We start from the raw sequence: 21,262 nt of genomic DNA, 5'->3' as shown, positions 1-21,262 counted from the left end.
AACTATAAATATATGCAATATATTGTATGCATCTATGCAATTTGTACCTTAATGTTGACTTATGAAGGACGCTGTCGTTCGCAAGACTTTCAGAAGGAAACATTTTCTTGATATCCTGAGGGGGGGAAAGCAGATTAAAAATTTGTTAGGAAAACATGATGCTCTTTTGTGCCAATGTCAGGGACCATGGGATTGGTACCTCTAGGTTGCAGAGCGATTGTGATTGGACGTTCCTCAGAGCCCGCTCTAGCGTTCCGACTTGATTGGCCAACTTTAAAGTTCTTTCCTGAAGTTGTCTGTTCTCCACCTCCAGAAAGTTGACCCTGAAAGAGAAATTTGGTAAAAGACCAAGTCCATAGTACCGCAAAAACAGCTCAAATAAGAAAAGAGAAATGACAGTATCATTCCTTTAAGACATGAAAGTCAGTCAATGTGGAACATTTCAAGATCTTTGAAAGTTTCTTGAAGTGCAGTCGCAAAAACCATCAAGCGTTATGATGAAACTGGCTCTCATGAGGACCGCCACAGGAATGGAAGACCCAGAGTTACCTCTGCTGCAGAGGATAAGTTCATTAGAGCTACCAGCCTCAGAAATTGCAGCCCAAATAAATGCTTCAGAGTTCAAGTAACAGATACATCAACTGTTCAGAGGAGAGAGACTGCGTGAAATCAGGCCTTCATGTTTGAATTGCTGCAAAGAAAGCCCTACTAAAGGACACCAATAATAAGAAAAGACTAGCTTGGGCCAAGAAACACGAGCAATGGACATTTGACCGGTGGAAATCTGTCTTTTGGCCTGATCTCCAAATTTGAGATTTTTGGTTCCAACTGCCGTATCTTTCTGAGATGCAGAGTAGGTGAACGGATGATCTCAGCATGTGTAGTTCTCAACGTGAAGCAAGGAAGAGGAGGTGTGATAGTGCTTTGCTGGTGACACATTGATTTATTTAGTATTCAAGGCACACTTAACCATCATGTCTACCACAGCATTCTGCAGCGATACGCCATCCCATCTGGCTTGCGCTTAGTGGGACTATCATTTGTTTTTCAACAGGACAATGACCCAAAACACACCTCCAGGCTGTGTAAGGGCTATTTGACCAAGAAGGAGAGTGATGGAGTGCTGCATCAGATGACCTGGATTCCACAATCACCCCGACCTCAACCCAATTGAGATGATTTGGGATGAGTTAGACAGCAGAGTGAAGAAAAAGCATCCAACAAGTGCTCAGCATATGTGGGAACTCCTTCGAGACTGTTGCAAAAGCATTCCAGGTAAAGCTGGTTGAGAGAATGCCAAGAGTGTGCAACATTGTCATCAAGGTAGAAGGTGACTTCTTTGAAGAATCTCAAATACCATTTTATTTGTTTAACTCTTTTTTTGGTTACTACATGATTCCATGTGTTATTTCATAGTTTTAATGTCTTCACTATTATTCTAAAATGTAGAAAATAGTAAAAAGAAAAGAAAAACCCTTAAATTAGTAGGTTTGTCCAAACTTTTGACTGGTACTGTACCTTAAAAAGGGACAAGTCGGCAAAATTACATAGTGTAAAACTTGTATTAATAGCCCAGGAGTTTATTTGCTTAAATCACTGAACACAATTGGCATTTATTAGAGATAGGCTTCTATTTGAGCCAGTCTTCCATTTCCTTAATGCACACAGCTTTTGCATAGTTATTTGTTTAATTCCAGCATTCACTTCCAGCATTTTAATACATTTCTTCATTTCCTGCACTAATGTGTTATCATTTACACACTGTAACCACGTCTCCATCCAGAGTTTATGCGAGTCATACCATATTTGAAAACAATCACAAAAGTTTCAGTAAACATTTTTAAATGCTGACAGAACTTGTTTGTTCAACATCTTTATGTCTGTAAAATGAATTGTGTGAAAAATGGTGGTGGAAAATATTGAAATAATAATCATATAGAAGTAAGCTTTGAGGCACGCGATGATATGGTGTGTGGTTCTCCCATTACGACTCGGGAAAACATGCAGTTTATTAGGCTACAGAAGAAATAAGTCATGATGAATTTCCCAGGGTGGTGAAAGTGAATGGTGGTTTTGATGCTCCTTTCCAATAAATATCGGGTCTTATTTTACTGGGTCTTATTTTACTGACATGTTCGATGCTTGACTGCCATTTGACCCCCAAAAAATGCTGACCACAACACTTGCGTTGCAAAATAAATGTAGTCATACATGTTATTCAATCATTGCACCCACACTGCTCGCGCGCGTCGGAGTAGCCAGGCGCTAAAATAGAACTTGGTTCTATTTGTGACGCTTGATGCGCAGCAAGTACCGCCGCTCCCATCTCCTCATTGGTTTTTAGGGGCATATACCCACGTGGATGTTTGAAAGATGAACTGAGGTCCACCCTCCAGTCCAGTTGGTAGTGGTAATGCACCTTAAAGTTTGTTGCCAACCGTCATATAAAGTCCAAAGAAGAAGAAGAAGCCTGAAGGAGGAGAGATTACTAGAAACAAACTTTTACCCTTTTATCTGTGGATTATTTGTCGGAGTAGAGGACCTTGTGCATTTCAGGCAACAGCAAGCTAGCTAGCTAAATTGCCATATATGTTTAATGCTTTTTGACCTGTCCCCAAATTAATACAGATGGTTCAGAGTTCGTTTCGATATTTCAACCTGCGTGTCCTGATTGCATCTGCTATGGGTGGACAAAATCAACATATGCACGATGGCGGCGCATGAGCGGTCTGGCCAGCATGTTAGGCTATCCATAATAATCTCATCATGTAGACTAGACTACCTGCACAGCCTACCCACACTGTATCTGCGAGCTGTTGGCTAGAGCACACGTACCAAGACCATAGTAGGCACATTTGCTATTTAACACAACAGTTTTTGTGACAAAAGCTGTTGAAAATGCGATGAAAAGACATTGAACTTTAGATTTTATTTGGTACATGAAAACATAAGCAAAAAAATACATTTTGTCTGCACTACAGCATCACGCAGTGATTATTTATCCAAAACCAGTCCGTTTTAGTAGAAACACCACTGGTGGGAAAATGCAAATATTTTCTATATGCTTTAAAAAAAAAAATCACATGAATCTGTCGCCAATTTAATGGAAACCTAGTTAATGTAACTTTTCTTTTGTCTTAGTATACCTCCATAAAATGTTTTAAATAATATATTACTTTTCCTTGACAGAATAATTTGACTGACTGCATTTCCTGCAATTGTACTTTCACCACTAGAGGGCGATCTGCCAATTACTGACTGTTTTCTTCTAGCCAGTTAGCTTGAAGTTCTCAGCTGTTGCCAGCCAATGGCTAGTTGTTTCTTACTGGCGATAAAAATGGATGATTGACATTTTTTTGAGTCAATACTGAATTATTTAATGTAACAAATCAAACCTCAAACAATTCATTAGGATCCTGTGTTTATTTGAAACAGGCATTTATTTGCTGAAATGCGTGCCGTTGCCCGGCTTTTAAAAAGGCTTTTAATTGAAGTTTTACGGTATTCAGATATTTGTTTCCTTACCTTGAAAGCAGTCTATGGAGAAGCAGTGACTGAAATTCACACGTTGGTTTTGTGGAACTTTCCCTAATTTCGCTGAACTTTACCCAGGTGACTATGTTACAGCCGAAGTTGCGTGTGGTGAACACATTCACATCAACACTTGACCGAAAGACACTTCTTCATTTGGCAGCCCCACCTTGCTTTAACTACTTATTACAAAAATAAGGAATGGGGCTGGAGAAATGTAACCACACTCAAATTCATAGATAGAGTACTCAGTACCTGTGCTGAACATTGGAGGCCTTTCTCAGGCCGTTGCTCCCCATCTCCTCTGCCTCGCTCATCCTCCTCAGAAGTTCTCTTTTCTCTACCAGCAATTTTTCATTCTCCTCCATAACTGTCCTGATCCAGTCTTTCTCCTGCATACCATAAGAGAGGCAGAGAGGTAGAGTCCTTCAAGGCTATCATCACTATTATTACTACTACAGCAACTGCTCATGCCACATCTCAATGCCCTCTCAGACACAACAGACACCATGAGACTACAGTCACTCTTTCAAAAAGGGCAAACAAACCCATCTAGGGATGTTGAAAACTAGCATATAGCATCGGATGATTGTTACATCAATGTGTCAATGTGTTTGTACCTGTCCCTATTCATGAAATTAACCATGAAACCAATTAAATTACTGACAAACGGACAGACTGATTGACAGACAGACTGACCTTGTGGGAGAGGCTTGAGGCCAGGGCAAGGTCGTTCTCCAGTTTCTGGATGGTGCGGTCTCTCTGGGCCGTGGCCATCAGGAAGATCTGCTTGGCCTTCCTCAGCTTGGTCTTGTGCTGCGACTGTTTCTCATTGTACTTCCTGTATGTGGAACGAGGAGGTGGGAGAGATGTTGGAGCGTTCATGATGTGTCATTGAGGTCTATAGTTTACTATTAGTCTATAGTGTTTATGGTATTCATGGACGAAGTCATCTTAATGTTTGTGTATGTGTACAGTAAGTCGCTGGAGAGGTTGGTGGTGTGTGTGAGCAAATGTGCCCTTTTATATACAGTGGGGAGAACAAGTATTTGACACACTGCCGATTGTGCAGGTTTTCCTACTTACAAAGCATGTAGAGGTCTGTAATTTTTTATCATAGGTACACTTCAACTGTGAGAGACGGAATCTAAAATAAAAATCCAGAAAATCACATTGTATGATTTTTAAGTAATTAATTTGCATTTTATTGCATGACATAAGTATTTGATACATCAGAAAAGCATAACTTAATATTTGGTATAGAAACCTTTGTTTGCAATTACAGAGATCATACGTTTCCTGTAGTTCTTGACCAGGTTTACACACACTGCAGCAGGGATTTTGGCCCACTCCTCCATACAGACCTTCTCCAAATCCTTCAGGTTTCGGGGCTGTCGCTGGGCAATACGGACTTTTAGCTCCCTCCAAAGATTTTCTATTGGGTTCAGGTCTGGAGACTGGCTAGGCCACTCCAGGACCTTGAGATGCTTCTTACGGAGCCACTCCTTAGTTGCCCTGGCTGTGTGTTTCGGGTCGTTGTCATGCTGCAAGACCCAGCCACGACCCATCTTCAATGCTCTTACTGAGGGAAGGAGGTTGTTGGCCAAGATCTCGCAATACATGGCCCCATCCATCCTCCCCTCAATATGGTGCAGTCGTCCTGTCCCCTTTGCAGAAAAGCATCCCCAAAGAATGATTTTTCCACCTCCATGCTTCACGGTTGGGATGGTGTTCTTGGGGTTGTACTCATCCTTCTTCTTCCTCCAAACACGGCGAGTGGAGTTTAGACCAAAAAGCTCTATTTTTGTCTCATCAGACCACATGACCTTCTCCCATTCCTCCTCTGGATCATCCAGATGGTCATTGGCAAACTTCAGCCGGGCCTGGACATGCGCTGGCTTGAGCAGGGGGACCTTGCGTGCGCTGCAGGATTTTAATCCATGACGGCGTAGTGTGTTACTAATGGTTTTCTTTGAGACTGTGGTCCCAGCTCTCTTCAGGTCATTGACCAGGTCCTGCCGTGTAGTTCTGGGCTGATCCCTCACCTTCCTCATGAACATTGATGCCCCACGAGGAGAGATCTTGCATGGAGCCCCAGACCGAGGGTGATTGACCGTCATCTTGAACTTCTTCCATTTTCGAATAATTGCGCCAACAGTTGTTGCCTTCTCACCAAGCTGCTTGCCTATTGTCCTGTAGCCCATCCCAGCCTTGTGCAGGTCTACATTTTTAGCCCTGATGTCCTTACACAGCTCTCTGGTCTTGGCCATTGTGGATAGGTTGGAGTCTGTTTGATTGAGTGTGTGGACAGGTGTCTTTTATACAGGTAACGAATTCAAACAGGTGCAGTTAATACAGGTAATGAGTGGAGAACAGGGGGGCTTCTTAAAGAAAAACTAACAGGTCTGCGAGACCCGGAATTCTTACTGGTTGGTAGGTGATCAAATACTTATGTCATGCAATAAAATGCAAATTAATTACTTAAAAATCATACAATGTGATTTTCTAGATTTTTGTTTTAGATTCCGTCTCTCACAGTTGAAGTGTACCTATGATAAAAATTACAGACCCCTACATGCTTTGTAAGTAGGAAAACCCGCAAAATCGGCAGTGTATCAAATACTTGTTCTCCCCACTGTATATATATATTCCCTTTTCACACTATTGTGCACAAACTACCCGAACTGTGCTGACTGATATTTCCTTTCCAGCACAGTTCCAGCAACTGTGGTGAGATACGTAGCCAGGCCAGTTTGGTACAGTACTGTGAAAATCCTTTTATAGGCTACTTGATGAACAGGCTCTGACCTGATGTAAGTGTCCAGCTGTGTGATGACCTGCTGGAGCTCCTCCTGGAGCCGTTCACTCTCCTGCTGACTGGCCACCAGCTCCTGTCCCAGCTGAAGACACGACCTCTGGCTCTCTCTCTGCTGCAGAGCAGAGCATGCATACGCAAAACACAACGTTCAATCTGTATTCCTATTACTAGGGTTGACCCCATGGAGTCGAATTGACGAATATCAAATTATACAAATTATCTGATTTGAATAGTCGCGAAATGACATTTTTAACATGAAGCTCGGCCTTTAAAAATACATACACTAATCAAAACATTAGCTTAATTAAAGTGTTGGCCAAATTGTTTCCACCTTTCTGGGCGCAGAAACCCAGTAAAGGTGAATGAGGGCAGAGAAAAGTAACAGAACTATGGGATTGGAAACTCGCTTCAGAGGTAGATCCTGTAGGTATACTATTTGAGATAATTTCAAAAACATTAGCAGTGAGCTTCCCTGTTGCCATGGAACAAATACAAAAGTCCCAAAAGTACAAACCCCACCCCCCTGGCATTCTTGACAGACTAAAACAAAAGCTCAAAGTAAAAAAAAAATATCAAATAGTATTTGAACCCACGTCTGGGCCCAGTATCACTGACCTCCTCTCTGGCCTTGCCATGCTCGGCTTCCAGGACGGCTAGGCGTGTCTCTAGCTGCTGTGTGAGGTGTTTGAGCTCTGAGTTGCTGCGTCCCAGCGATACCTCCTTCCCCCGCAGAGAACGCACTTGCTGCTGCAGCTCCTCCTCCCTCTGCTCCAACAGCTTCCTGTTTAAGGGGGCAGTGGTGTGGGGACATGAGATACAGCCATAGTGAGATCAGGCACTCTGTGTTAGGTGATGGTACTTTAAAAAAAGTGGCATCCTTTTTAATATAAATAATTTGCATCGACCCACTTTTTTTTGCACTGATATTCTCACACTGGCTCGATGCACACTCACTGGACTCTACCCACACACACTACACTGACACTCCAACAAACATAGACGCACACTACATACACTCACACACAAACATATTGATGCCACTCACTCACACACTCCTCACATATGCTGCGGCTACTGTTTATCATCTATGCTGAGTTCCTCGTCACCATTACCCCTACCTACATGTACATATTACCTAAATTACCTCGTACCCCTGCACATTGAGTCGGTACCGGTACTCCTTGTATATAGCCTTGTTAATGTTATTTTATTGTGTTACTACTTCCTTGCTAAACTTTTCTTACTTTTTAACACTGCACTGTTGAGAAAGGGCTCGTAAATAACCATTTCACAGTAAAGTCTACACCTGTTGTATTTGGAGCATGTGACGAATAAAATTTGATTGAGCTACGAGTCTCTTTTTCAATGTGATCCCTGGAGGCCTTTTCTTCTGTCCTACAACTCACTCAATGATCTTTAAAGGCTGTGGGGGTAAAAGCAATATAGTAGTGAGTGAGAGAGAAAAGATCCAAAGTAGTGTATTTTATAAAGTGCCCTGGTGTGCCTCAGCAGACTATTATTCTCTGACTGTAGAGTACCACAGTATGAGTCATAATTCCCATAAAACATAGCGGTCAAACCATTTTTCCACCATTCATTTTTTCCATAGAGGATTTTAAAAACACTTAAAATAAGAGCTGCTTCTCATGTAGGCTTACCCTGGCGTGATGTTTTGATAACCGTGTAAATGCCAATTTATGCTTGATCGAAAAATGTGGTCTAAAGCGCCGTATGGACGGTGGTGACGCAATTGGGAGCCTCCGGAGGCACGCAGAGACCAAATTGAGCTCCGCACCGACTCTCAAATTTTGTAACAATGCGGAGGGCTCTGTATAGCTCTGCATTGACACGATTGGTTGATGGTAGGTGAGGGCGGGAGGTCCTGTATAAACACAAACTCACTTCCTTGACAACAGCAGGAAGTACAGTATGAATGCCCTGATTTCTGAAGTAGACATATTACCGTAAATTCTGCACGGCCAATGCAGACGGACGATTGACCATGCAGCGCCATGTTTTGTGCAAGTTCTAAATTGACACAACACCTGTTAGCAAAGGTGTCAGCTAGAGATTACATGCAGGAGCTTGCAGGGATTTGTAGTTTTACATGATGATGTCTACTTTGATGCGAATTAGCATTTTCGAATCAGAGTAAATAGAGCCAAATATATTTATAAGAGAGTCGCCTTGTCCGAGAGAGATTTACATGCTTATCAAAACGTCACGCCAGGGTAAGCCTACACAAACACAGCCCTTATTTTAAGTGTTTCTAAAATCCCCTATGGAATAAAATGTATGGTGTTTGACCGCTAGGTTTTATGGGTATTATGACACCTCCAATGTGTGGCTCTGCACTAACCCTCACTATCACACACACACTACGAGTTGGAAGAGGAACTAGACTAAATTGAATTGAAATGAGTTAACCACTTGGGGGCAAATCCATTGACATCAATTCATGACTAAGGGAAAATTTGACTTATGTGGAAGTTACCAATCGCCCCTTGACCAGTGCGAGTCAATGGGATATTCAGCTATCCAATGCCTCTGCTTTCTTTACACTAGTAATCACCTCTGGAGCTGGTCCTCCAGCTGTCTGGCTTGGAGAGAGGAGAGGGTGTCGGACATGTCCCTACTGTCCCTCTCTAGCCGGCTGGTCTCCCCGGCCCGGGCCTCCTCCAGACGAAGCTGGTGGTGGGCACTCTTCAGCTTCTGCTGCAGCTCCAACACCTATAGAACACAGCCAGGTCACAGCAAGGGGTTCACTTACATGAAAGAATATACATACTTTTGGGAGGGTCCAAAAAGCTTTATAGTTTAAAAAGTAGAAATATTGGGTGAAATACCTGATAACTTACTCAATAGAGAAAAGTACCTCTTGAAGGTCCTACTGGCAGCCAGTAAAAAGGCTATCACTAGGAAATGGCTACAAAAAGACCCTCCCACAGTGACACAATGGATAGACATCGTAAAAGAAATACACCACATGGAGCCATATGACCTTTGCTTTAAGAACACAAGAGAGAAGTCAGGAATACTGGGAAAAATGAGTTTCGTACTTGAAAAAGGTCTAATTCAAAGATGTCAATGTAACTAATATGATGAAGGTATGATCACTGTAACTGCCAGATCTTTTTTGTTATTCTTTTCTTTTACTTTATTTGTGTTCCTACAATTTAAAAAAAAGTATAAAAAAAGAACACAAAAAGAAAAATTAATGGCAAACTAAGTTGAGCCAAGCTGCATATTATATAGTTAGACTGGTGTGTCTAGCTTAAACTGTTGAAGAGCAGGATGTGTTGATGTGTTTGCACTGAAAGGACAAATGTTTCTGTAAAATATGATGAATCAAAAACCCTAAATGGCCTGTTCCACTATCGCTAAGCAATCATGATGGCTCAGTATTGAGTGAGAACTGAGGAACCTTCTTGTCTGCGGAGATGACGCGAACTCTCTCTGCTTGAAGCTCCTCATGCAGGCTTGCGTTGGTGTTGCGGCTCTGCCCGCTGCGGGCCAGCTCCAGTTCCAGCTCTCGGAGCCTTTGCTGTAGCCGCTCCGTCTCTGCAGCCTGCCCCGAGCCACTCTGCTCTGCCTGGGAAAGCTTTGCCTGGGCCTGCTTTAGCTCCGCACACACCTGGAAAAAGAAGTCCACATTTCAAAACCCCCAAGCACAAAATGATTGTGTACTGAAACTCCAAATGTAAGTGTGGTGAAGATAATTACATCTCACACACGAACACACAATGACAATAAGTGGATGAGCAGATGGATCTGGGCAGGGGTGGTGATGAAAATGTTTGTGTGTTTCTGTATGTTGTCGTTTGTATGTGTATGTTTTGTAATGTTAAAAAATATACACTAATGTTCAAAAGTTTGGGGTCACTTAGAAATGTGTCCTTGTTTTTGAAAGAAAAGCTATTTTTATGTCCATTAAAATAACATCAAATTGATCAGAAATACAGTGTAGACATTGTTAATGTTGTAAATGACTATTGTAGCTGGAAACAGCAGATTTTTTATGGAATATCTACATAGGCATACAGAGGCTCATTATCAGCAACCATCACTCCTGTGTTCCAATGGCACGTTGTGTTAGCTAATGTAAGTTGATTATTTTAAAAGGCTAATTGATCATTAGAAAACCCTTTTGCCATTATGTTAGCACAGCTGAAAACTTTTGTCCTAATTAAAGAAGCAATACAACTGTCCTTCTTTAGACTAGTTGAGTATCTGGAGCATCAGCATTTGTGGGATCGATTACAGGCTCAAAATGGCCAGAAACAAAGACCTTCCTTCTGAAACTCGTCAGTCTATTATTGTTTTGAGAAATGAAGGCTATTCCATGTGAGAAATTACCAAGAAACTGAAGATCTCGTACAACGCTGTGTACTACTGCGTTCACAGAACAGCGCAAACTGGCTCTAACCAGAATAGAAAAAGGAGTGGGAGACCCCAGTGCACAACTGAGCAAGAGACAAGTACATTAGAGTGTCTAGTTTGAGAAACAGATGCCTCAAGTCCTCAACTGGCAGCTTCATTAAATAGTACCTACAAAACACCAGTCTCAACGTCAACAGTGAAGAGGCGACTCCGGGATGCTGGCCTTCTAGGCAGAGTTCCTCTGTCCAGTGTCTGTGTTCTTTTGCTCATCTTAATCTTTTCTGTTTATTGGCCAGTCTGAGATGTCTTTTTCTTTGCAACTCTGTCTAGAAGGCAAGCATCCCAGAGTCGCCTCTTCACTGTTGACGTTGATACTGGTGTTTTGCGGGTACTATTTAATGAAGCTGCCAGTTTGATGTTATTTTAAATGGACCAAAAAAAGTGTTCTTTCAAAAACAAGGGCATTTCTAAGTGACCCCAAAATTTGGAACGGTAGTGTACAGTCGTGGCCAAAAGTATTGAGAATGACACAAATGTTAATTTCACAAAGTCTGCTGCCTCAGTTTGTATGATGCCAATTTGCATATATTCCAGAATGTTATGAAGAGTGATCAGATGAATTGCAATTAATTGCAAAGTCCCTGTTTGCCATGCAAATGAACCAAATCCCCCCCAAAATTCCACTGCATTTCAGCCCTGCCACAAAAGGACCAGCTGACATCATGTCAATGATTCTCTCGTTAAAACAGTGTGTTGACGAGGACAAGGCTGGAGATCACTCTGTCATGCTGATTGAGTTCGAATAACAGACTGGAAGCTTCAAAAGGAGGGTGGTGCTTGGAATCATTGTTCTTCCTCTGTCAACCATGGTTACCTGCAAGGAAACACGTGCTGTCATCATTGCTATGAACAAAAAAGGCTTAACAGGCAAGGATAGTGCTGCCAGTAAGATTGCACCTAAATCAACTATTTATTGGATCATCAAGAACTTCAAGGAGAGCGGTTCAATTGTTGTGAAGAAGGCTTCAGGGCGCCCAAGAAAGTCCAGCAAGCGCCAGGACCGTCTCCTAAAACTGATTCAGCTGCAGGATCGAGCACCACCAGTACAGAGCTTGCTCAGGAATGGCAGCAGGCAGGTGTGAGTGCATCTGCACGCACAGTGAGGCGAAGACTTTGAGGATGGCCTGGTGTCAAGAAGGGCAGCAAAGAAGCCACTTCTCTCCAGGAAAACATCCATGACAGACTGATATTCTGCAAAAGGTACAGGGATTGAACTGCGGAGGCCTGGGGTAAAGTCATTTTCTCTGATGAATCCCCTTTCCGATTGTTTGGGGCATCCGGAAAAAAGCTTGTCCAGAGAAGACAAGGTGAGCACTACCATCAGTCCTGTGTCATGCCAACAGTAAAGCATCCTGAGAACATTCATGTGTGGGGTTGCTTCTCAGCCAAGGGAGTGGCCTCACTCATAATTTTGCCTAAGAACACAGCCATGAATAAAGAATGGTACATCCTCCGAGAGCAACTTCTCACAACCATCCAGGAACAGTTTGGTGACGAACAATACCTTTTCCAGCATTATGGCACACCTTGCCATAAGGCAAAAGCGATAACTAAGTGGCTTGGGGAACAAAACATTGATATTTTGGGTCCATGGCCAGGAAACTCCCCAGACCTTAATCCCATTGAGAACTTGTGGTCAATCCTCAAGAGGCTGGTGGACAAACAAAAACCCACAAGTTCTGACAAACTCCAAGCATTGATTATGCAAGAATGGGCTGCTATCAGTCAGGATGCGGCCCAGAAGTTAATTGACAGCATGCCAGGGCGGATTGCAGAGGTCTTGAAAAAGAACACTGCAAATATTGACTCTTTGCATCATCTTCATGTAATTGTCAATAAAAGCCTTTGACACTTATGAAATGCTTGTAATTATACTTCAGTATTCCATAGTAACATCTGACAAAAATATCTAAAGACACTGAAGCAGCAAACTTTGTGGAAATTAATATTTGTGTCATTCTCAAAACGTTTTGCCACGACTGTATATGATATATATATATATATATATATATATATATAAATATAAATAAAACAATGTTTTAAGAGGATAACAAAATGATGTCTAGGCTCGATGGTGGTACGAATTAACGGGCGAATCCTAACTTCCACTTAAGCATTTAAGTCTCAGTCCCATTGACATCAATGCATGACTAAGTGAAACTGTCAGTGAAAGTTAGAATTGGCCGTCAGTGAACATGTGGTTGTGTTAAGTGTACCTTGATCTTCTCCTGGTCCAGGAGGGCGTTGTGTCTCTTGAGGTCCAGGTTCTTCTCTCTCTCGTAGCGTAGTTCCCTCTCAGCCGAGGTGAACAGACTCTGGACTCTCTGGAGGTCCTGCTTCAGCTGCTTGCTCTCCTCAGCTTTCTGCCCCAGCACGGAGTCCTGGGACTGGGGAGGCATTGTGGAAGAGGGATGGTGGGGGAACAGAAACGCCACTGAATTGGAAGGGCTGGTTCACCTCAATAAGGAGAATATCAGCCAATATTTTAAAAAGTGCCGCGTGAAACACTTTTCCCCTGGCTTTATATTTGAGTTTATATTAGGGACTAGACTGTTTGTTTCTTAGACTTTAGAGCATCAGGTGTGACAGTAATTTGATTGAGTAATTTTGGCTTATCGTCACGGGATAACGTTGAGTAATATTGGCTTATCGTTGTTCAGTGCATTATGTGTGACAGTATTGATTGAGTTACACTGACAGGCCGTTGAGGGGACACTGGGTACTGACCTTAGTGCGGGCCTGGGCCTCGTTGATCTGGGCCTGCAGGGCCAGCTGGTGCTGATTGGCCAGCTGCCGTTCCTCCTCCAGGGTGGCGTGCAGATGACTCAGCTCACACTTCAGAGACGCCAGCTAGGAGGGGAGCGCAGAGCACACACACAGAACACACAGAAAGACAGAGACAGACACAAAATCTTTGTTATGGAAGATACATAAACAATCTACTGATAATTGATGTATGTGGCAACACAATTCGATATTCATACATCCTTTGGCTTGTCATAAATCAGATAAGATGTTTTTCTATTTAAGACCCTATGAAAGTAACCATGTTCACCTTATGTTTCTATGTGAATGCTTATCCAGGTACCTGGTTGAGGCATTCGTCTTTGGTCCTCTCTGCTAGGAGGAAGCTGTAGTCGGATTCTGGGGTATCCTGTCTGGGCCTGGTGGGTCCTGCGGTCTCCTGTCGGGTCTGGGTGGAGAGTTGGAGTTGTTCCCTGAGCCGGAGTAGCTCGATGCCCAGTCTCTCCTTCTCCCCTTCAGCGGTCAGCTTCTCCCGGACCCGCTCACTCAGCTGAGCCTGGAGGTCTGCGGCGCGCCTCCTCTCCTGCACCGTCTCATCCCTGAAATTTGGCATGGACAGGCAGACGTGGGAACTGTTACCGTGGCATCATTGAGTGTGACCTGACTAGGACGCATGACTGTATGGCAACCTAACAGTACACAACCGCAAGGCCATACGGGGGAGTGTGAGGACGACAGATTGGAGGGAACGGTACAAGGAATCATAGGGATAGAGCTGCACTCTGTAGAGGACAATTACACCAACCGGTGCCGCAACAAGGCTCACTGTATAATCATGTGTACCACATAACAAAAAAATCACATTTCAAACCTCCAGTCACAAAATGACTATGTAAAGAAAAGGTCAGGTCTAAAGTGGTGGTCACCAACCTTTTCTGAGTCAAGATCACTTTCACAGTCAAAAAGCAAGCCGAGATATACCGCTTTTTTTTTTAAACGTGAAAAATGTAATCCTATGCAACATTAATAAAACCAGTTCTGTAGGAATAATCTTTGGGCAGTAGGCCTATTACATTATCACAGAATATTGGCTATGTGCCTGGCCTGCTAATATTGTTATTCTCAGGCAATATTAGATTTCAAAACTTGAGCTTTGACAACAAAACAGATCAGTTGTATTACTTGTGAGGCACAGCAGAGCATAAATGGAAATAATTGTATTGTTTATTGACCAGAGGGATACCGTCCTCCTACTGATGGTGAAACTCCAGTCGCGCCGCATTATTTCTGTCGCATGAACAAATGAACGTTGTTTCTATGACCAGAGAAACTGAAATATTCCTTGATATTAAAACAGACATAACGAGCTGCTAACAATATAAACCCAGGCCTATCGATACACTTGGCTGCTAATTCAGTGCAGCGCGAGAGTCGGGAGAAGCTCGTTTTATGTTTAATAAAAACTTTGTTGATAGCGCTGAATAAAAACTTCAACATGAACTCAGTCATAAAAACAGGAGCTCTTTGCTGTATTCTTTTGACAGTTGCTCTCTGGTAGGCTGGTATCAAACTTTGCTGTGGGGTCGCGGAAGCTGTACTAGACACGTTGATTTGAGCTATGCGATTGGCCAGGACAGTAGGCGCACTTGATTAGGCGGAGTTTGCCCCTTCAGACAAATTAAATGGTTCAACATGGGAACACTTTGCCTAACCGGCGCGCAAGGCTTCTGAATCAAGTGCACTTCCACCAAAAGCGCAAAGTCAAAATAAAAAATGTATAAAGGAACGCAAGCCTTTATCGTTGGCTTTTCTACAGAAATGTTTGGTGATCAACTAGGAATGCCTAGAAGATCTATCGGTTGGTGACCACTGGTCTAGATAATGACCACACACACAATCTATTGTCTAGATAATGACCGCAGTGTGCAATGCTCTTCCTCCAAGCAGGAGAGCACTGAAGTGAGTCGCTCCACTTTCGCTCCCAGCTCCGCCACCTGCGTCCTGCTCTCCCTCAGGTCCTCCTGGGTCCGGCTGCTCTCTGTCTGGTGCTCCCGGTCACTCTGGAGTCTGCTCTGAGCTCGCTCCAACTGGGCCACCTGCCATGAGCACAACGTGAATGAAAAACACTTTCACTAGACATGTTGTCCATTCAGATCAAGAGAAAATTATATTAGGTCAGTGGATGGTCTTCCGTTTGGCAGCTTCACTCCTACGCCACAATAGTCTCTTGATCAGTGCAGTCGAATACAATGAAGGATAGATCATAGGATCATCACAAACCCAACACTATTGCCTAAGTCGCACTATAGGGCCGTCTCAAACCGTACTTTGCTGGCCCAAACTGGACTTTTATCTTGTCCTTTTCAGCGCAGTTTCAGCATTTAACCAGGTCAGCCCAGTATATCTCAGCTTGGCCCTATAGTGTGAATCAGAGTTTATGTTTTTGATGAACGTATAACAATGGTGTACAGACTGTATTCAGTGATGAACGATGGCAGGGGCAATTTGGTGAATTCAACTCACTTTCTCTTCCAAGATTCCCTTTTCCCCTTTAACTTGCGTTAGGCTCTTGATGAGCGTTTTCCCTTGTTGACATTCAGTTTGCAGGCCCTGCAGCTCCAATCGCAGCTTCCTCAGCTCCCTCTCATCTCTCTGCAGTGTCTTGAGGTGACAGACAATGACAGTATTATCAATAAACAACTATAGTTGCTAAAGCTATACTACTACAGATAAACTACAGCTATGAAACCAAAGGAAAAATATATTGCTGTTGTGTATTTCCAAATGAATGAGATAGACTGTTGTAACCTGTCCACATGCTTTAGGTTAAAACCATGCGAGATGTATTCAGGGGACAAAGTAGGCCCCTGACAGATAGCTATCCAATAGAGGAGTCTGACCAATTCAACCATTGGAGGTAACCAATGATGTGTATAAACCCTGGATGACTGACAGGGAGTGCTGTATTGAACCCACCGCACAGCCATCTTGGTTCTCCTCCATTGTAAAAAAGATTTTGGAAGCGATAGAAATGCATTTATGTCTACATACATTTTTGCCAAGTATATTCTACTACAGACACTTTAAAGCATACTTAAATTATATTGTGTGAACTAAACATTAAAAAGAAAATATCTAAACATTTTCCTTAAAGTATATATTTTTTGGAGTACTAACGTTACTGTCCCCACTACAACAACAAAAATACATGTAATTTTGCCCTTGAAACATTTAATTGAAATACTGTACAATTCTATTCATTCCTATGGACGATTGCTCCTACTGGGGAGTGCCATAATGGCCGACCAGTGGCTTCAATGAGCCACTCAATGAGTAATACAGCAGCAATTCTGTAATCCAGGGTTTATATATAGTATGGTCAAATTTCTGCAAAGAAACCTCTACTAAAGGACACCAATAAGAAGAGACTTGCTTGGGCCAAGGAACACGAGCAATCGACATGAGACTAGTGGAAATCTGTCCTTCGGTCTGAAGAGTTCAAATTTGAGATTTTTGGTTCCAACCACCGTGTCTTTGTGAAATGCAGAGTAGGTGAAAGGATGATCTCCGCATGTATGGTTCCAACGTGAAGCATGGAGGAGGAGGTGTGATGGTGCTTTGCTGGTGACACTGTTGGTGATTTATTTAGAATTTAAGGCACACTTAACCAGCATGGCTACCACAGCATTCTTCAGCGATACGCCATCCCATCTGGTTTGCACTTAGTGGGACTATCATTTTTTTTTCAACAGGACAATTACCCAAAACACACCTCCAGGCTGTGTAAGGTCTATTTGACCAAAAAGGAGAGTGATGGAGTGCTGCATCAGATGACCTGGCCTCCACAATCAGCTGACCTCAACCCAATTGAGATGGTTTGGGATAAGTTGGACTACAGATTGGAAAAGCAGCCAACAAGTGCTCAGCATATGTGTGAACTCCTTCAACACTGTTGAAGCTGGTTGAGAGAATGCCGTGTGTGAAAGGCTGTTACGGTGGCAACTTTGAAGAATCTTAAATATTAAATATTTTTTTGATTTGTTTAATACTTTTTGATACTACATGATTCCATATGTGTTATTTCATAGCTTTGATGTCTTCACTATTATTCTACAATGTAGAAAATAGTAAAAATAAAGAAAAACCCTTGAATGAGTAGGTGTATCCAAACCTTTGATGGGTACTGAACATCATTGGACTTCGCAAAACCCATTATTTTACCAAGCATGCAATGCAGTGTACCTCTTTGTTATTTTTAAGTGCAGCCTGGGCAGCGCCGAGGTCTACCTCCAGCTGTCTCCTCCAATCCTTCTCTTCAGTCAGACGAGCCTCCAGCAGGGCCACCCTCTCCTGGCTGCTGTCCCTTAACTAGGTAGTGGAGGCAGAAAAACATAATCACAGTGGGTAAAAGTCCTTATTCACTGATGAAAGTTCAATTAATTTTGATAGTCCTTCCTGTTTTGTGGTTAGGGGAAACTTGTAACTCAAGCACAGCTCCTGTCCTCAAAGTTCACAAACCGTTAAGATGTACAATAGGTCACTGGCAATCAAATAGCTCTAGGTGATGGCCAGTCTGGGTGTCTCTGGGTGCCTGGGAAGAACTTCTTTGGCCTGCTACATTGGTTTTAAATGATTACCATTTATGGGTGCCTGACACTTTTGAGAAAGTAGTTGGATAAGACAAAACAATGGCACAGGCAAGTTAGTTTAGTGTGGAAATTTACAAGCTAACAGCACAACGTTTCCCTACCTGATGTAAGTACGTCTCGGTCTCTCTGCCGACGACACCACCATCCTTCAGTACCTGGTCCTGAGCACATATCTTCTTCAGCTCTGCCTCTAGGGTTTTAATCTGTGAGTGGACGTTTAAAAGGAACACTTTATGATTTATAACCTCATATTCATTATCTCCAGCACCATAACAGTGTCTAAATCTGTGAAGAGATTTTCTATGTTTTGTTGGCAAAAAGTACTGAGAATTTTTCTCTTGATTATGTTATTTCTGTCCCTTCTCGTTCAACCCCCTCTCCCACCTTGCGGTGCAGTCCCTCGAGTTCACCCTCGTGGCGCTGGGACTCCTCCTTGCTGGCGTTCTGGGCCTCTCCCAGTAGCGCCTCCAGCTCTTCGTTCCTCTCCACCATCTCCTCCTGCTCCCGCTGCTGCCTCTGCATGCGCCGCTGCAGCTCCCGCAGCTGGCAGCCCACGTCCTCCAAAGCCTCGCGACACCTGCAGGACAAGGTGAGAGAGTCAGGGAGAGAGTGAGATCGTGTGAGAAAAGTGTGTAAGAGAGAGGGAGGGAGAGAAAGAAAGACAGTGTGAGATATGCGAGGAGGTTAAGGGGAGGGAGAGAGAAAGACGGCACAAGGGAGTAAGATAAATGTGTGAGAGTGTCAGAAAGAGAGAACAAGAAAGATGTCAGATCATTGATGAATGGCAACTGCTGACGTAAAAGGGCTTCATTAAATACATTTGATTGAACAGAGTGAATGCTACTTCTTATGACTGACATGTGGACATGACTGACATGAGGTGACTCCTGGTCAGCACAACCAGAGAAAGACCTCTGAACAGAATGATTCTACAGATGCAGGATAAACGTAATTATTGCAATGGGGCTGAGGGTGCATCCATACCTTTTATGAATCTGCTCCTGCTCCTCAGGTTTCGATGTTGTCAACAACAGCGTAGGCAGATCTTTAGGGTGCTCACTGCTATTGCCCTCCCCCTGACAAATACAAACATTGTTGTACACACATCATTCCTTCTGTACAGGAAACACAGCCTCGCTCTACTTCACAAGGCTCATAAAAGTACTACCCACATCCCATAGTGATGGGAGTCTGTCAGTCTGTGACATTACTGTTCGAGCTTACAAAGAATCAGCTAGGTAATATGTGGTAACCCAATATTTTAGGGCCCAAAAATAGGCTTATATGTTTAGTCAATGCGCACCATCTGTAAGAGGGTTTTCTTCTCAGAGTCCAGGGAGCGCACTCGCTCTCTCAGAACCCGGATTTCCCCATCCAGTCTTTCATTGTGCTCCTTCGCCCTCTGCAGCTCCAGCATATCTAAGGAAAACAAACAAGCATTGTGTAGAGGGGCTTCACTTGGACCTCCACAGATAAAGTGCTACTTAATAAGTGCTATTACAGTGCATTGGGAAAGTTCAGACCCCTTGACTGTTGACTCATTTTGATACGTTCCAGCCTTATTATAAAACAGTTTAAATTGCCCCCCCCCCATCAATCTACACACATTACCCTATACTGACCAAGCAAAAACAGGTTTTTAGAAATTTTAGCAAATGTATAACAAATTAACTGAAATATCACATTTGACATTAGTATTCAGACCCTTTACTCAGTACTTTGTTGAAGCACCAGTCTTCTTCGGTATGACGCTACAAGCTTGGCACACCTGTATTTGGAGAGTTTCTCCCATTCTTCTCTGCAGATCCTCTCAAGCTCTGTCAGGTTGGATGGGTACACACGCTGCACAGCTATTTTCAGTTGTCTCCAGAGATGTTTGATCGGGTTCAAGTCCGGGCCAATCAAGAACATTCAGAGACTCCTACATTGTCTTGGCTGTGTGCTTAGGGTCGTTGTCCTGTTGGAAGGTGAGCTTTCGCCCCAGTCGGAAGTCCTGAGCACTCTGGTGCAGGTTTTCATCCGGGATCTCTCTGTACTCTCCGTTCATCTTTCCCTCGATTCTGACTAGTCTCCCAGTCCCTGCTGCTGAAAAACATCCCCACAGCATGATGCTGCCACCACCATGTTTCACTGTAGGGATGGTGCCAGGTTTCCTCCAGAAGTGATGCTTGACATTCAGGCCACGTCACAAGGTCCTTTGCTGTTATTCTGGGATTGATTTGCACTTTTCGCACCAAAGTACGTTCATTTCTAGGAGACAGAACGCATCTCCTTCCTGAGCGGTATGACGGCTGCGTGGTCCCATGGTGTTTATACTTGCATACTATTGTTTGTACAGATGAACGTGGTACCTTCAGGCATTTGGAAATTGCTCTCAAGGATGAACCAGACTTGTGGAGGTCTATAATTTTTTTTCTGAGGTCTTGGCTGATTTCTTTTGATTTTCCCATGATGTCAAGCAGAGGCACTGAGTTTGAAGGTAGGCCTTGAAATACATCCACGGGTACACCTCCAATTGACTCAAATATGTGAATTAGCCTATCAGAAGGTTCTAAAGCCATTACATTATTTTCTGAAATTTTCCAAGCGGTTTAAAGGCACTGTCAACTTAATATATGTAAACTTCTGACCCACTGGAATTGTGATACAGTGAATTATAAGTGAAATAATCTGTCAGTAAACAATTGTTGGAAAAATTACTTGTGTCATGCACAAAGTAGATGTCCTAACCGAATTGCCAAAACTATAGTTTGTTGACAAGACATTTGTGGAGTGGTTGAAAAACGAGTTTTAATGACTCCAACCTAAGTGTATGTAAACTTCCGACTTCAACTATATGTGTGCATATTACTGTTCAAAAGTTTGGGGTCAATTAGAAATGACCTTGTTTTTGAAAAAAAAAAACTTAAAAAAAATCTCCATTAAAATTGATCAGAAATACAGTGTAGACATTGTTAATGTTGTAAATGACTATTGTAGCTGGAAACAGCAGATTTTTTATGGAATATCTACATAGGCGTGCAGAGGCCCATTATCAGCAACCATCACTCCTGTGTTCCAATGGCACGTTGTGTTAGCT

At 42.9% G+C, this 21,262-nt stretch overlaps 1 protein-coding gene across 3 annotated transcripts in view; it reads right to left on the bottom strand.

Moving 5' to 3' along the window:
• The window catches only part of ccdc30 (coiled-coil domain containing 30), a 33,139-nt gene that overhangs the window by 4,082 nt on the left and 7,795 nt on the right, over positions 1-21,262 (bottom strand). For all 3 annotated transcript variants that reach the window (XM_055892607.1, XM_055892608.1, XM_055892609.1), the window contains 18 exons: positions 19,487-19,602; positions 19,168-19,259; positions 18,568-18,760; positions 18,285-18,386; positions 17,777-17,902; positions 16,058-16,195; positions 15,452-15,630; positions 13,878-14,133; positions 13,517-13,639; positions 13,006-13,176; positions 9,774-9,983; positions 8,922-9,079; positions 6,965-7,130; positions 6,340-6,461; positions 4,231-4,372; positions 3,787-3,923; positions 200-323; positions 48-115 (listed from right to left, as the gene is read on the bottom strand). In XM_055892607.1, coding sequence (XP_055748582.1) covers positions 48-115; positions 200-323; positions 3,787-3,923; positions 4,231-4,372; positions 6,340-6,461; positions 6,965-7,130; positions 8,922-9,079; positions 9,774-9,983; positions 13,006-13,176; positions 13,517-13,639; positions 13,878-14,133; positions 15,452-15,630; positions 16,058-16,195; positions 17,777-17,902; positions 18,285-18,386; positions 18,568-18,760; positions 19,168-19,259; positions 19,487-19,602 — 2,623 coding nt within the window. The remainder of the gene's footprint in view (positions 1-47; positions 116-199; positions 324-3,786; positions 3,924-4,230; positions 4,373-6,339; positions 6,462-6,964; positions 7,131-8,921; positions 9,080-9,773; positions 9,984-13,005; positions 13,177-13,516; positions 13,640-13,877; positions 14,134-15,451; positions 15,631-16,057; positions 16,196-17,776; positions 17,903-18,284; positions 18,387-18,567; positions 18,761-19,167; positions 19,260-19,486; positions 19,603-21,262) is intronic.

The sequence above is a fragment of the Salvelinus fontinalis genome, chromosome 31, assembly GCF_029448725.1.
Source record: "Salvelinus fontinalis isolate EN_2023a chromosome 31, ASM2944872v1, whole genome shotgun sequence".
Lineage (NCBI taxonomy): Eukaryota > Metazoa > Chordata > Actinopteri > Salmoniformes > Salmonidae > Salvelinus > Salvelinus fontinalis.
This window is presented reverse-complemented; position numbering and strand designations above follow the sequence as displayed.